The 14,344-nt window shown below is 42.1% G+C and overlaps 1 protein-coding gene across 2 annotated transcripts in view; it reads left to right on the top strand.

Annotated features, from left to right (window-relative positions):
• The window catches only part of sema4ab (sema domain, immunoglobulin domain (Ig), transmembrane domain (TM) and short cytoplasmic domain, (semaphorin) 4Ab), a 22,409-nt gene extending 8,065 nt beyond the window's left edge, over positions 1-14,344 (top strand). The window contains exons 7-15 of one of the 2 annotated variants that reach the window (XM_044335076.1): positions 2,752-2,874; positions 3,427-3,554; positions 4,876-5,057; positions 6,004-6,148; positions 7,694-7,883; positions 9,098-9,213; positions 10,086-10,249; positions 10,888-10,976; positions 12,470-14,344. In XM_044335076.1, the coding sequence (XP_044191011.1) occupies positions 2,752-2,874; positions 3,427-3,554; positions 4,876-5,057; positions 6,004-6,148; positions 7,694-7,883; positions 9,098-9,213; positions 10,086-10,249; positions 10,888-10,976; positions 12,470-13,293 (1,961 nt within the window). In that variant the 3' untranslated portion in view covers positions 13,294-14,344. The remainder of the gene's footprint in view (positions 1-2,751; positions 2,875-3,426; positions 3,555-4,875; positions 5,058-6,003; positions 6,149-7,693; positions 7,884-9,097; positions 9,214-10,085; positions 10,250-10,887; positions 10,977-12,469) is intronic. The other variant, XM_044335077.1, reaches the window with a different exon arrangement.

Here is a 14,344-nt window from a genome sequence, read left to right as displayed (position 1 = left end):
ATGGATAGAGCAGTGTCTGTCATCAGGAGGTGTGACTACTTCCTGACTGATCACTCAACCAGACACATTAAACAATCACTGGTTTTGTCTCATCTTGACTTTTGCTCGGTAGTTTGGTCAAGTGCGACTAAAAGATGTTTGCACAAGCTTCAACTCGTGCAGAACAAATCTTACCGTCTAGCTCCTTACTTCTCATCCAGAGCGAGTGTGGAGGGCATGAAGCTCTCTCCTGACTTAATGTTTAGGACAGATTTTTAAGCAGTCTCCTAGTTTTCTTTCATTACATTTGTACTGTGACCAAACCTAAAAGCTTACAACCAAAGATTTCATATATCAGTGTCAGACACGGTCATACCACTAGACAAGTACCACAAGGTCATATAGTAGAACCTACTCCTAGGACCTGTGCTATGCAGAGAAAGGTTCTGCACAGACCTACCAGAATATGCTACCATGTTCCCTAAAAAAAAAAAAAAAAAATGGCAATATGTCAATATTAAATTGATGTTGTGATATGAAACTAGATATCGTCCTAGATCTTGGCTCTCGTAATATCGTGATTTGGCATGGATGCTGTCTTTTCCTGGTTTTCCGGGCTGCATTACCATGGACTGATGTGGTTTTCTGAACTTACCAGACTTCCCTATCTTTTCTATTATTGCCTTCTATGATTTAATTATTTTTTATTATTTGTTTTACCCATCTGGTCATTGTATCCATATTACTGATGATTGTTTATCTAAAATCTTATTGTGTGGATGTTTTGTGGGAGTACCCACAGTAATCCCTGCAATGTTGTCAATATGTCGATGTCAACGTATTTGGTCAAAATATCGTGATGTTTAATTTTGTCCATATCGCCCAGCCCTACCTTTTGAAGCTGAGGATTCTGTGTGAGTAGTGGGGATGCTGGGTGGGTGTGAGGGACTCTGGGTTCTGGATATTGTTGTCAAGTGTTCATGTATGTTGTATTTTTATGTGTGGACCCCAGGAAGAATAGTTGGGGATCCAATTAAACAAATAAACATCCACTTGGACTCAAGGATGAACTGATTAGAATTTGGTGATCAAAGGTCAAGGTCATTGTGACCACACAAAACACATTTTTACGCTATATTCATACGCTAATTATGACAGTTTCACACAAATGTCTAATAGGATAAAATGATGAAGTGATGACATTTTATATCCAAAAGCTCAAAGGTCACCTTTACTGTTACATCATTATGTTCTGCAAAAATACTTTTCTGATTATTCAGAGAGATTGTGAGCATTTTTCATACTGAACTGGTGATACTAATCAAATCGGATGCCCACCTTGAAACTGTGGTGATCTTATTAAATTCCTTCAAAATCTTCACTACAAATATTATGAGTCTGGACAGACATGAATGTTAACTTGACTGGTTGGTGGAGGCATACAACTGCAAGGCGGTATTTCTAATTCAAGTCTGTTTTATAACAATACTCACATGTCCATGTGAACATTGAAACTGTTTTTGCTTCTGTTCAGTTTCTGTAATTATTCCTGCTGTTCATACTGACTTCTCGATGTGCTCTCAGTATAAATCAAGGGGGACAAAATCCACAGTCACATTTTCACATGTGCCAATAAACGCTCACTGAGCACTTTATTAGTATCAGCTGTGCAATCTAATGCAATCCAGTACAACAGCTCTGCCCCTCTCATGTATGTTGATGAGGTGGACAAAACATTAGGAAGACTTTTCAATATAATGCACTCCAGTACACCACCACCACCCACTACAACCTCAGTAATGAACATAAATAAGAATTATCACCTTTCTGACAATGTCAACAAAAACTGAAAATGTATAAGCTTTGTAAAAGTAGAATTTCTGGCAGAGCTGTTGTATCGGATTGCATTAGATTGCACAGGTGTTCCTAATAAAGTGCTTGCTGAATGTATAATCCAAAGTTAATCTGAAGTTAGAATGAGGCTTACATGACTTTTCACACATCTTAAAGACCTCAAACATGTGTTTGAACAAAATCCAAAGTGGCTGACTTCCTGTTGGGTGAAAAGAAAAAAGGGCAAAAAAAAGTATTATGTCGATAATGATGATGAGAGCAATGAACCCACTGAATTTCATGCACATCAAAGAAACTTTGTTCCAAAATGCGTTTTTGGGCGCTATGGTGCCCACTGGCAACACCTAAGCCCAATCACTACAGACATTTGCAATTTTCGCCACTTCTTAATTGTGTGCCAATTTTTGTGATCCTAAGCCCCTCAAAAATGCAATGATGTACTGGAATAACAATAATAATAATAGGTTCCTCACACTTCCGTGCTTGGGCCCTAATGATAATGTCCTGTCCAGTTCATCTCCTTCTAAAAACTGTAATTTAACCTAACCTTTATGCATAATTACTAATACAATAGGACTCATTTCAAAACTCATCAGGAATTCAATAAAGAGAGGTGGAATGACATCATAAAATGCACCAATGACTGATGGGGGATTGATTTCCCTCAAACAGTTGAACAGTGCAAAGACCTCATGTTATCAGGGGAAGATGTCATGTAAAGTTGTGCATCCTCTGCGTGAGGTCTAATCTTATCTAACCAATTCCAGTTTTGCAGATAGATATGAACCTTTGGAGAATGGTGTCATACAACTGTCAACCCTGTCATGGACCATCTTCCTATTTTAGAATGAAGCATCTTTAATATTTTAAAAGGTACATGACCTATTCATTTTAAAAAAGTGTTGTTATGTTTCCCAGATGGAGAGCTGTATACTGGGACAGTGGCAGACTACAGGGGGAACCGGCCAGTGATCTCCCGGCACCTCAGTGAGGGCAGGCGTGTTGACCTGAAGTTGGATGATACATTAGGGTGGCTGGAGGGTGAGTGTGTTTACCAAAACTAAACATTTGGAAGTCATAGCAGTTGTGGATAGACATGTTTAAAGTTCACAAACCTGATATTTCAGTTCTAAATGGACAGTACTCTTACAATGTTCCCCAGCTGTGTTGGTAAATGATAAAGATAAAATGACAAAACCCCCACAGGAATCCCCAGTGCTTTCTTTATATCTAGTGACAAACAGAAAACATTTCTCTCGTCTTGCATTCAGAACTTGCTTCACAGTAAAGGGGAAATGTACTCCATTTACTGTTACTGATATGTTTTCTGTTCGTCACTAGCTGTAAAGAAAGCACCGGAGATCCCTGTGGGGTTTTTGTTGTTTTATCTTTAAACATATGATGACTCAATGGCAGCTTTGTCCCTGACATCATTGAAAAGACCATCTCACACCAACAAGCATCATAGACACAACATGTTGATAAGCTTATAACATATCCTTTTATTTTAATGTGAGTAAGTTGCTTCTATTTCCAGCTGTAATGATGTTGTTGTATTACATCAGACAAACTTACATCTGCGTCGTTCTGTAGATCCAACCTTCATCAGCTCCAGTTTCATACCTGATGAGGAGAAAATCTACTTCTTCTTCAGTGAAGTGGGCAGAGAGTATGACTTCATCGACAAATTTATTGTCTCTCGTGTTTCTCAGATCTGCATGGTAAGACAACAAAACATTTACTGTTCCTGGAATGCACCTGGTATGGCAACCTTTTTAAAAAAGTTGTAAGCTGTTCATTGTTACAATGTTAGCTGATTTGCAACACTTATCAGTGCCATCACTCTTTTTAAAAACCTAACTTACCATGTCTTGAAGGGATACAGTATAGTGAGAATTAGTTTTAGTTTCATTAATTGAGTAACCTCTTAGACCACTCCTGATGTATAGTCCACTTTTCTGCTGTTCATCCGTGTGCTTCCTTTGCTTGCTGGGTTTCATATCATAGAATCCAGATTTGCTGTCAATAAATGGAATAATAAATCGATAAATAGAATCTACAAATTTGCATTAGAAAGTACTCTTGCAAAAGATTAATAGCCATTTAACATGGATTTTAGAGATAACACTATATTAAATTCAACAGTTTGATGACAGCAGAATGAAATTATCCGTTGTGAGTTTCTTTCTGTAGAACATCCAAATGCAGCACAAAGGTCTGATATTCTCTACCGCAGAGAGCGGACCGAAGACTGGACCAATATGGCGGTGGCTGAGATGTACCACATGAGTAAAAATGCTTTAATGGGAACTATAAGACTTCAGGGGTTGTGTTCACAAAAGATCTCATCTTACCAGTAGCTAAAATACTGTATGAAACACTCTTAGCCCACTTAGGAGTACTAAAGTTAGGACTGACACACGCCCTGTTTTTAGGAGTTTCTGCAGCATCTTGCTCATATTGCACAGGCACATGTGCACTGTGGTCACCACTGTATGACATCTTCTCTTCCACTGTGCAGTTCCCTTTTAACTGTACCTCATGGTCCCTACATGAGGGGGAAATTATTATTTCTGTAATGTCACACAGTCTTGGGAAATACCCCACTGTGTGAACATAGCCATAACCATCTCTCAAATGTTATAAAAGATAAGATTTAAGGCCTTATAAAAATATTCTACCTGCTGTGAATAAAGTTGGGACTCATTAGCCTCTCCAGCCAGGGGGACATGATGGTGTTCATATACATATATAAGTTTTAGTCGTTCTCACATAGGACTGCTCCTATCCTATGACCAAAGATTTTCCTAGTCTATTAGTAATCATTAGTTCAAGCCATTGATTGTTTCACTGTGGTTACGTTCTAAAGCACAAATAAACATGTCCACTGTCTGCTCTCCGAGGTATAATGGTGTACTGATTTATCTTCTACTACTGCTGTATCTTCTTCACTGGCTAACAGGAAATCCTGTGTAAGTTCTGACACCAGCAGGTTGCAGTACTGTGTTGTGCTTGATGTTTTCTTCTCCTGTCATGTGTCAGAGTGATGTTGGAGGTCAGCGGACCCTGCAGCGACGCTGGACCACGTTTGCCAAAGCTCAGCTGTTATGCCAGGCTGACAATGAGCTGCCGTACAATGTGATCCAGGACATAGACAGCCTCCCACCAGCAGAGGGAGCTCCTGGGGATGACACACTCTTTTATGGCATCTTCACCTCTCAGTGGTCAGTAAGAGCCATTACATGATCTATGCAGTACCTGATCTACATTCTGTGAAGTTCTGGTGGCCTTTCTTTTCTCTTAAGGTTAAAAATTGTACCTTCCTAACCAAAGTATTAGAGCCAGTCTCACCCTCCCTACCAGAGACCAATAACCATTTTCGACCACTTCAGATTTGATAAAAATGGTCAAAAATCCCTCCAAAATACATTGAGACACCAAGACCTTGAGGAACACCATAGAAAAATTCATGATGTATCAACTTTGGTATCAACTTTTGACATTTGGAGATTTCTGTAAGAACTGCATTTTTCAGCCATTGGATGGCGAGCACTTCTGTTCTGTTCCTTAGCCTATTGTCAATATACCTAGGAAAGCCATACATCCTCTGAACGCTCTCGATCTCTAGTTTGTGGTTGTAAAGTTTCATGCAGCTGTGATTAGAGGTCACAATAGGTCATTTTATACAGCGAGGTCAAGTTTCAAAAAATGGACTCACTACAATGAAATGGCTACTGTAGGGACTAACATCATCACACATGAATACAGTTGGGCTCATTGAATCCATAAGAGTCTTAGCTTTCCAGTTATACCCAATTTATACAATTCCAAGACTGTTTAAGGACCCCAGTATGCAGAAATATTCAAATACGCTATTTTTAGAATAGGCGAAAATAACACAGTTATACTGCATGCAAACGACTGCATGGTTTTTGCCCAAACCTGCATTGGATTAACATAAGGTGGGCATGTCTGTTAAGGGGAGACTTGTGGGTACCCATAGAACCCACTTTCATTCAGATATTTTGAGGTAAGAGGTCAAGGGACCCCTTTGAAAATGGCCATGCCAAAATGACAATGCCAGTTTTACATGAGCACAGCAGTTAGAAAAAAAAATTGTCACTGTAACTAGAGTTCAAAATAACTTAATGTTTGATTTCCATTAACCAGGTCTGTCAACTCGGGACAGTCAGCAGTGTGTTCTTTCCGCCTGACTGACATCAAATCAGTTTTCTCTGGTAACTACAAAGTCCTGAACCGGGACACGTTACAGTGGAGCACACGGGTTCAAGAGAAGGTCGCAAACCCAGGAGAGGTAAATGATCACTTGTAATTGATATGAAAATGGAAAGAAACAGAGACAAGACTGCTCATTTGGAAGAAAATAAGACACGTAGGCAGATATATGGTCCTGACTTTAACTCTAACAAGCTGAGTTCACATTCCAACTTATTATAGAAAGTTTTCATGACATAGCCATTTAAACTGGCTGAGTAATAGTGGCCCCTACCTTGAAGGATGCTGTAGTTCCACTTTACTACAACTCTGGTCTTAAATTTGTTTTGTTGTCTATTCCTATGAGTGAAAACAGAGTACACCGAGTTATTAGCTGAGATCTGGGTACACTTAGTCTGACAGGTCATGAAACACAAGCAGCCAGACAGACAGGAAACAAACCTCCAGGTTAGTCAAACTTATTTGGAGGAGAAAAAGAGGGTGAATAATTACGGTGAGGAGACAGGAATCTGGTAGACAGAGTTATTGATTTTATGGAGGGGCAAATGGGATGCAAGCCAGGGGAAGCTTGGTCTGGTACTTGAGAACCTGGGGCTGAGGCTGAGGCAAAGGGAGCCTATGGCAGAGGCGGGCAGGTCTGGAGTAGGATCCATGTGGCAAAGCCGAGTTGAGCAAGGGTCCAGGGCAGGGAAGCAGGGCCGACAAGACGAGGGGGGCAGGAGACAGGGACCAGACCCAGAGGAACAGGAGACAGCATGAGACCAGGAAACAAGCAACAACAAAAATCACTTAGGTAAGGCAAGAGAAAAAGGCTTGAAGCATAGAATACCAAGCTACCAAGATGAGGCTCAGATCTGGTTAGTAGATGTCTTGATTATTGAATGGGCTACAGCTGGTCTAGCTCTGCTTTGACTGCCGCACATCTGTCTCCACTCAAACAATCTCACACACACACAGACAGGCAGAGAAAGGTAGAGCGCCACTGGGGAAGTGGCAACGGGTTAAGGAGATACAGGATGGGAAGTAGAGGGTGGGGCAGGTGAAGTAGTAGGAGCACATGTAACAAAAGGTTTGTTGTAGACATCAGCTTTGACCTTCTGCATTTACTGTAGTTGTGTACACACTAGGCTTGTGCTGATTGATGATGATGATGTTTGAGGAGATGATGGCTCTTTGCTGAGGTATCATTTAAACATCTGACAGAGGGCTCCTCACTCATCTCTGTCTGCTTACTACTCTACAAACTGCTGTCAAGTCATGTTTTGTGATGGTAACAGCTGATAAGACTGGACAGGATGTTAATCAGTGCAAGAAAATTGCTACTTGATTTACAGAGCCAGTCAAAAATTTGGACATGAGAAAATGTGTCCAAACTTATGACTGGTTGTGTAGGTGTGCTATATGTGCTGATATCCAGGGTATATAAGTAGACTGTGCTGGGAGGAATAAACTACAAATATGGACAAAACATCGAAAATAAGATCCCAGTTGTGTTGAATTGGAATTATACTTTGATCATAGTGGTTTCATTTCCTTAACATTTAGGTATCCTTTTAATGCAACTGAACTGTGAGCGTAGTGTGTTCAGCTTGTATTGCTGTTAAACTGGCTCTCTGTGTGGTAGTGTGGCCTGCACAATGCGTCAGACAACGCCCTGCGCTTCGTCAAAGAAAACTTCCTGGCAGACGACAGTGTTCGGCCGGTGGGAAGAAGTCTGACCATGGTGTCTGCAGAGCACAACTACAGCCATCTGACTGTCCAGAGAGTCCAGGCTGCCAACAATAAAGACTACACTGTCCTCTTTCTTCTTACAGGTACGCCATGTGTGACACAGTATGTTCTTTGTTTTCCTCAGTGCAAGTTTGGCACAACTCTGCTACCTTATTGAAGTGCCCTAGCTTTACAACACACTAGGGACGGGGTTGGATAGCATTTTATTGAAATAAAACCTCATCAAATCTTATTAGGTTTGCCTGTCAACATTTGCAAGTAGCTAAAAGCTGAAATAACTACAACTGAAGATGTCCAATCACCTTTCTTTGGCTGAGTATCAGAAGCATAACAGTTTTTAGTGGCAGCATAATTAATTTTCACAACCTGGTAATGAGTTCAGCAGCATAACATATGTACAGACAGCAGCTGCAGAGGACACATTAACCAGAGGTCAGACAGACTTTTCATTTTAGCAGTTACACAATTAATGATAATTAGCTACAGCTAATCTAATCTGCCGCTGGTGATGTCTGTCATTTTAACTGGAGACAGCGATGGTCAGCTAACAATGAGATGCCCGCTACCTACACTATATTTGTGAGATATTGAAGGTTTGATTAACAAATTGGGGTATTTTGGAACCGGCTATTAGAACACTCACAGCTGCATCACTCTGTTTTTTTCTGGGCTGTGGAGTGTTTCTCCTGAGAACAAACTGGGACACTGACAGATCCGTGGTACTATGAATAACATGTGGCTATGATGTCTGGCTGCAACTTTACTGTTTTGGTTCACTTTCAGCACTCTCATTTTCAGCCGCAGCAGGCAGCTGTTTTCAGAGAAAAAGCTCTAAAAAGCCACTGTTTACTACCTGCTCAGCATCAAACGGCAGATAGTTGGCTGTAGACTAGATGGTGAACATAGTGGAGCATTTAGCAGCTAAAGAGCCAGATATTTCCCTCAGGAGTTGGTAGAGAGCAAAAACAGAGCTAAAAGAGAGTGAATGTTGGACTTACGTTCACCAGGTGGACAGAAACACCACTCCAAATGAATGATAATGTTGCTCCATAACTGCTGGATGTGGTTCAACATCAACATAAAAGATCAGTTAATGGAGGTTCAGATATTGATGATGCTGATGCGGCTGATTTGTGATGTTTTGTGTCAGAACTCTGGCACCTCAGACAACAAGTTACCAGCAAAACGCTAGAACACAAACTGATGTTTCTTTCAACTCCATGTGTCTTTTGCAGTGTTACATCTGTCCACTGTGTTAACATAACAACTCTGTGTTTTCTCACTAACTTTGTTTCAGAGTCTGGTTACCTACACAAAGTGGTGCTGCTGCAGAGTGGTACACACATTATTGAGGAGGTCCAGGTGTTTGAGAAGCCTCAGCCTGTCAAGAGCCTGAAGCTCTCCATTCCAAAGGTACACATTCAGAATCAAGACTTGAAAATGTGAGTGATTCATCCATGTAAAAAAAACAAAAAACATCTCCATATAGGATTTAGGTATTCTGCAAAAATCACCATCATTGTCTACAACCATGTGTATCATGAGGCTTGTCCAGATCCATGTACAGATAAAAATGATGAAAATGAAACATTGTAGGCTGTAGGTTGGCTCAGGTATTTCATAGGCAGGAAATGTGAGTTTCTGGCTTTCAGTTTCAGTTTACTGTTTATCCAGAGAAGACAAATGAAGAAAAATATCATTGGAATCGTTGGTGTTTCTCTTCTCCCCCATGTTCTCATGCAATGAGTGTGCTATTTAGCAATCTCTGCTCTGACACACTGTTGATGTAGGACCCATGACTGACTGGATAAGATTGAAAGAGTCAATTAAGGTACAAAATCACAAGCCACAGAGTTTAATGGACAACAAATGTGAATATTAAAATCACCTCAAATTAAAAGATTGTCAGATTCTGGTCCGAGTCAAGAAGTCAAAGAATTCATCTATAAAAACCGTATTCAATTCAGGAGGTGTGTATATAATAGCACAAAGCCCTGAAGGATTCAGTCTTACACTGTAGTAATTCCAAGTGTGTATAGTCACAGTTGATGTGTGTTTACAGTTAAACCCACATCTACTGCTGAATGAATGAATGACTCAGCACTTTATTCTACTTGTTGTTCACTGATAAATGTGATAATCATGGAAAGCTAAGAGACTCATCCAAGGTGAGTATGCATGTGACACTGGTGCTCACTGGAGGATTAGTCTTCACTAAGAGCTGAATGTAAAACCCTCTTACAGTACTGTTGTAATGGTTTTGATCTCACTGTGTCCCACTACAGGGTATGATATATGTTGGCACATCAGAGGGTGTGGTGAGGGTTCCAACAGCCAACTGCTCTTTCTACTGGACCTGTGCTCAGTGTGTTCTGTCCCGAGACCCCTTCTGTGGCTGGGACCCTGCCAGCAGGGCCTGTGTGGAGACCTCCAGCGCCCAGACCAGCCTGTGAGTACCACAAGATTTTACCATCATTAGGTTGTAAATGTCATTTTAGGAAGAACATATTGACTGAATGAGCGTGATACCAATAGACTGCTGAGGTATGTTTATCACATTGAGACTTTGACGGTTGTCACGCTTCAAGAAGGCGGGTCTTATCTAATATGAGCCTGTCAGAGGGCAGATGTCAAGGGATGAGAGAAGAGGAAGGAGAGTGGTGAGCTGCTGAGACTGTGGTGAACACTGAATGATGACCCTCATCCCACAAGTATTCAGGTTCAGTTTCCGTCTGAGTCTGTTTGTTAACCTAAATCAACTGAAACCAACACAGAGCTCAGTGGATGGTTGCTGACACCAAACAATCAGCTGTGATTGGCAGTCGAGGCATCCAGTGTGTGTTGTGCTATTAGTAGCTGACAGCACACGTCACATGACAATATCATTATACAACCTGTTATTAGCCTGTACTCTTGATAATGTGATTAATAGGCTTCTGACCAATGGCCATGTGTAGAGCAGAGTGTCATACTGAGCCGTGAGATCAGCCAGACCTCACTGACTCATTTCCTTTCTTTCCTGGCTGAGTTATGAGTCATCTGCCAATCTCAGAACCTTCTCTGTTGACTGTGGTTTTCCCTCCTCAGTGGCCAGGACATTGACAGAGGGAATGTTGAAGAAGCATGCTTTACATTAACACACAGAGCCAGATTTGGGCCAAACAACCTGCCTGCAGGTAAGTGTCACTTATCTCAACTGCTTGGCTTTGCTAAAGCTTGTTACATACTCCAGGGGATGGAAAGAGTACTGGAATCATTTACTCAAGTAAAAGTACTGTTACTTACATGAAAGAAGTGAAGTGAAGAAGTGAAAGTAAACCTCTAGTTAGTGTTATGGAATTTTTCATCTTTAGGGGTTACAAATTGGGTTACACTGGGTCAAGTCTGGGCCTTGAGGTAACACTGTAATTCTTAAGCAGGAAGGAGACATATTCTCCTCTCCTTGAGACTCCAGCTGTCTGTGATGTTTTGGGGGAAGCAGGAACCTCTCTGATAGAAGGTAAATTAGCATTGCCATGGTCACCAAGGTCGGAGGAGGCTCTCCTAAACAACACAGATAGGTGGATGTGTAAATTCTATTGACACAGTCAGACATTCAAACCAAAACTGCTGAAGTTCCATGCAACGTGACCTGAACTGACACGGGTAAAATGCAGTTCCTTGTTTAGAAACTAGTGAACCAATTAGACTAATTTTTCATATTGTAGGCTGATAAAGACTAGGACTCAGACCTTCAGAGGACAGAACAGAAAGAGACAGCATCCGAGTTGCAGATGACTTCAATTTTCGCTATTTCAGTTCTCCTTGATCAAGTACTTCAATAAACATTTCCAGCTTTAAGACATCAAAGGCTCGTGTCCACTTTTCTCCACTGAGGTGCTGACCATCGCTCAAAATATCCACAACAGTTAGATAAAAGTAAAAAAGTAGGTCAGTTAAAATGTACTGTACTTGTAAATATTACTGCATTACAGATTTAAATGGGGGGCAAAGACAGTTAAACAAAAAGGACTATGGACACCGTGGCAGGTGCAGCAATCATTAACAAGCTACATAAATGAATAGCCTGCCACTTCTTATGGAATTAACAACAGAATAGAGCATGTGTCCATTGTAAGCAGTCCACTCAACCTCTCCTGTCACACTGAGCTCCTCAGAGTTTTCAGACAAGCAGAATGAACACTTGGCAGTCACAACTGTGACAGTCAAAAACAGCAGAAAGACCTCAAACACTTCACTGAGCGTAGAAGTTGTTAGCAGACCCAGCATGCACCTGTCAGTCATGCAACACTGTGGGCATGTTCAATCTGGGTCACTGAGTGTGCACGACGGGTCAGTGATTAATGAAGGTAAATGCAATTTTTTTTTTTTTTTTTTAACCTATGTAATTCAATCCTCCGTTGTACACTCCATGCAAGAAACACTGACATTAACACGATTACCCAATGAAGCTGGTGTGTGCACTTGTTAATGTGAGTGGATAATGTAGGCTCACTTTGTATGGAGTATGTAACAAGCCTGAGCCAGTAGGAAAAAAAAGAGTTGCTTGCAGCCTTTGCTTTGATAATGTGCACATTAATACACGTCCTCGCCATCAGCAGAGTCCGTGTATGTGGTGATATTGTGTAGTGGTGTACGGGGGGGTCTTGAGCTGTAATCTGTATATCAGCCTCATGTCCTGCAGGTGAGCTGGTGTCGGTGTCTCTGAATGAAGTGGTGCGTCTGCAGTGTCCCGCAGCGTCTCGGCTGTCCCAGCAGCTGTGGGAGCGTCCCAACAGCCGGCTGTCCTCAGACCTGTACCTGCACCTGGAGGACGGTAGCCTGACCTTTGTGGCCACCCCCGCCACACTGGGCCACTACCTCTGTCTGTCCACTGAGAATGGCTACCAGCAGACCATGGCCATCTATCATGTCAAACAGAAGAGCAGCCCCGTGCCTCAAACTCCAACCAGCTACAGCCGACCTCAGTCGCCCCCCATACCCACCACACGGGCTGTCAGGCCTGGACTGCACGTGTCTGTGGGGCCTAAAAGAACAGAAACAAGACAGAGAGAGACTGAGCCAACTCTGGCCAGCAGTGACATTCAGGTCACCACCAGACGGCTGGGCAGAAACTTCACCTTGTGGACGGAGGGATCTGGGCAGAAAGAGGCAGAGCTTCGGGACGGGGAGCCCCTGCTGTCAGCACGAGGCCCCAGCTACTTGAAGGAGCTGGTGGTTGTGTCAGTTCTGTTGGTGCTCTGCCTCAGTCTGCTCATCACCATGCTCCTGTACGTGGTCAGACAGCGCTGCCGCAGCCGAACGGCCCCACAGACAGGGACTCCAAGCAGAGACTCTGACAGAAGGACCCCTGTGGAGCAGGAGGCCCTCAGGGGGAACCAGTTTTTGAGCAAGCGCAACGGACAAGCCCTGCACAGCGGACAGGCCAGTGGGTTAGTTTGTAATGGGGCACTCACAGGTTCTAATGGGCATTTGCCCAACACCCCCATCTGAACAGGTCCAGACATTATGACTGAGGTGAGGGGAGGCCCTGCCAGGTACTAAGGTCACCATGGTGACGGAGCTTCTGTTTGCACAGCCAGTGATGAGGTACAAACCCTGTGGACTCCTGAGATCCTGATTAGTAAGATTTGGATCCAACAGGATGAAGGACAGTCTTCCTGTGGTACTGAATGAAGACACATGACTGTTGACATGGTACTCTTTACTGTTGCCAGGGGCTGAAGCACATTGGCTGTGATGTTGTGAATGTTCTATGTGTTTTCACTTACTAGATGGTGACATTTGAGACAGAAAAGGTACAAACCGATACAGTACAGCAGGTTCTTAAAATATTTTGATAGAATAGTCAGTGTTTGATGCAAAGCCAGTGACTGCCACAGTTCTGCAACTTTTTATGGAATAATGACATTTTTCACTCAAAACACACATTAACAGAAGTGTTAGATTTTCCTCTGTGTTCATCAAACATCTCAGAATCACTCCAACATTGTACATACAAGCAGACAGGACTGTATGTTCTGCTCATTTGCTTTGCTATCTGTTGCAGGAAACACAACTGATACCTGTATTATGTTAGTGGGGAGGTTCTCCTCAGTCCAGTAGGTGTGATGATGCTGTAAGGAGGTAGTCAGGTGGACCATCATACACAAATTCATCTGCACTTTGATATTTGTTCATGAGATGGTATTACACATGGGATGTGAATGTGCCTTGGCTACAGTATTTTCTGTGCATCATATACACTGGACCGTTTGGACCTAACATCAAAAAACATGCATCTATAATGTAAATGGTCTTATCTGCATTTTTACACGTGACCACATGCAGTGTGATTTAAAACTGAAACTGCCACTAAGTAGACCTTTAGAACACTTAATAAGCCAGTTTCCATTAGTAATCAGTTACCTGTTAGTATTAGTAATCACACTGCCTGTCCTCTCACTGCACTGTCAGCCCACCACACACACACACACACACACACACACACACACACATAAAATCAGGAGACATTGTCTTGTATCATAGCTCCAGTTAAAATTAG

Source organism: Thunnus albacares, chromosome 19, assembly GCF_914725855.1.
Source record: "Thunnus albacares chromosome 19, fThuAlb1.1, whole genome shotgun sequence".
NCBI classification, from domain to species: domain Eukaryota; kingdom Metazoa; phylum Chordata; class Actinopteri; order Scombriformes; family Scombridae; genus Thunnus; species Thunnus albacares.
This window is presented reverse-complemented; position numbering and strand designations above follow the sequence as displayed.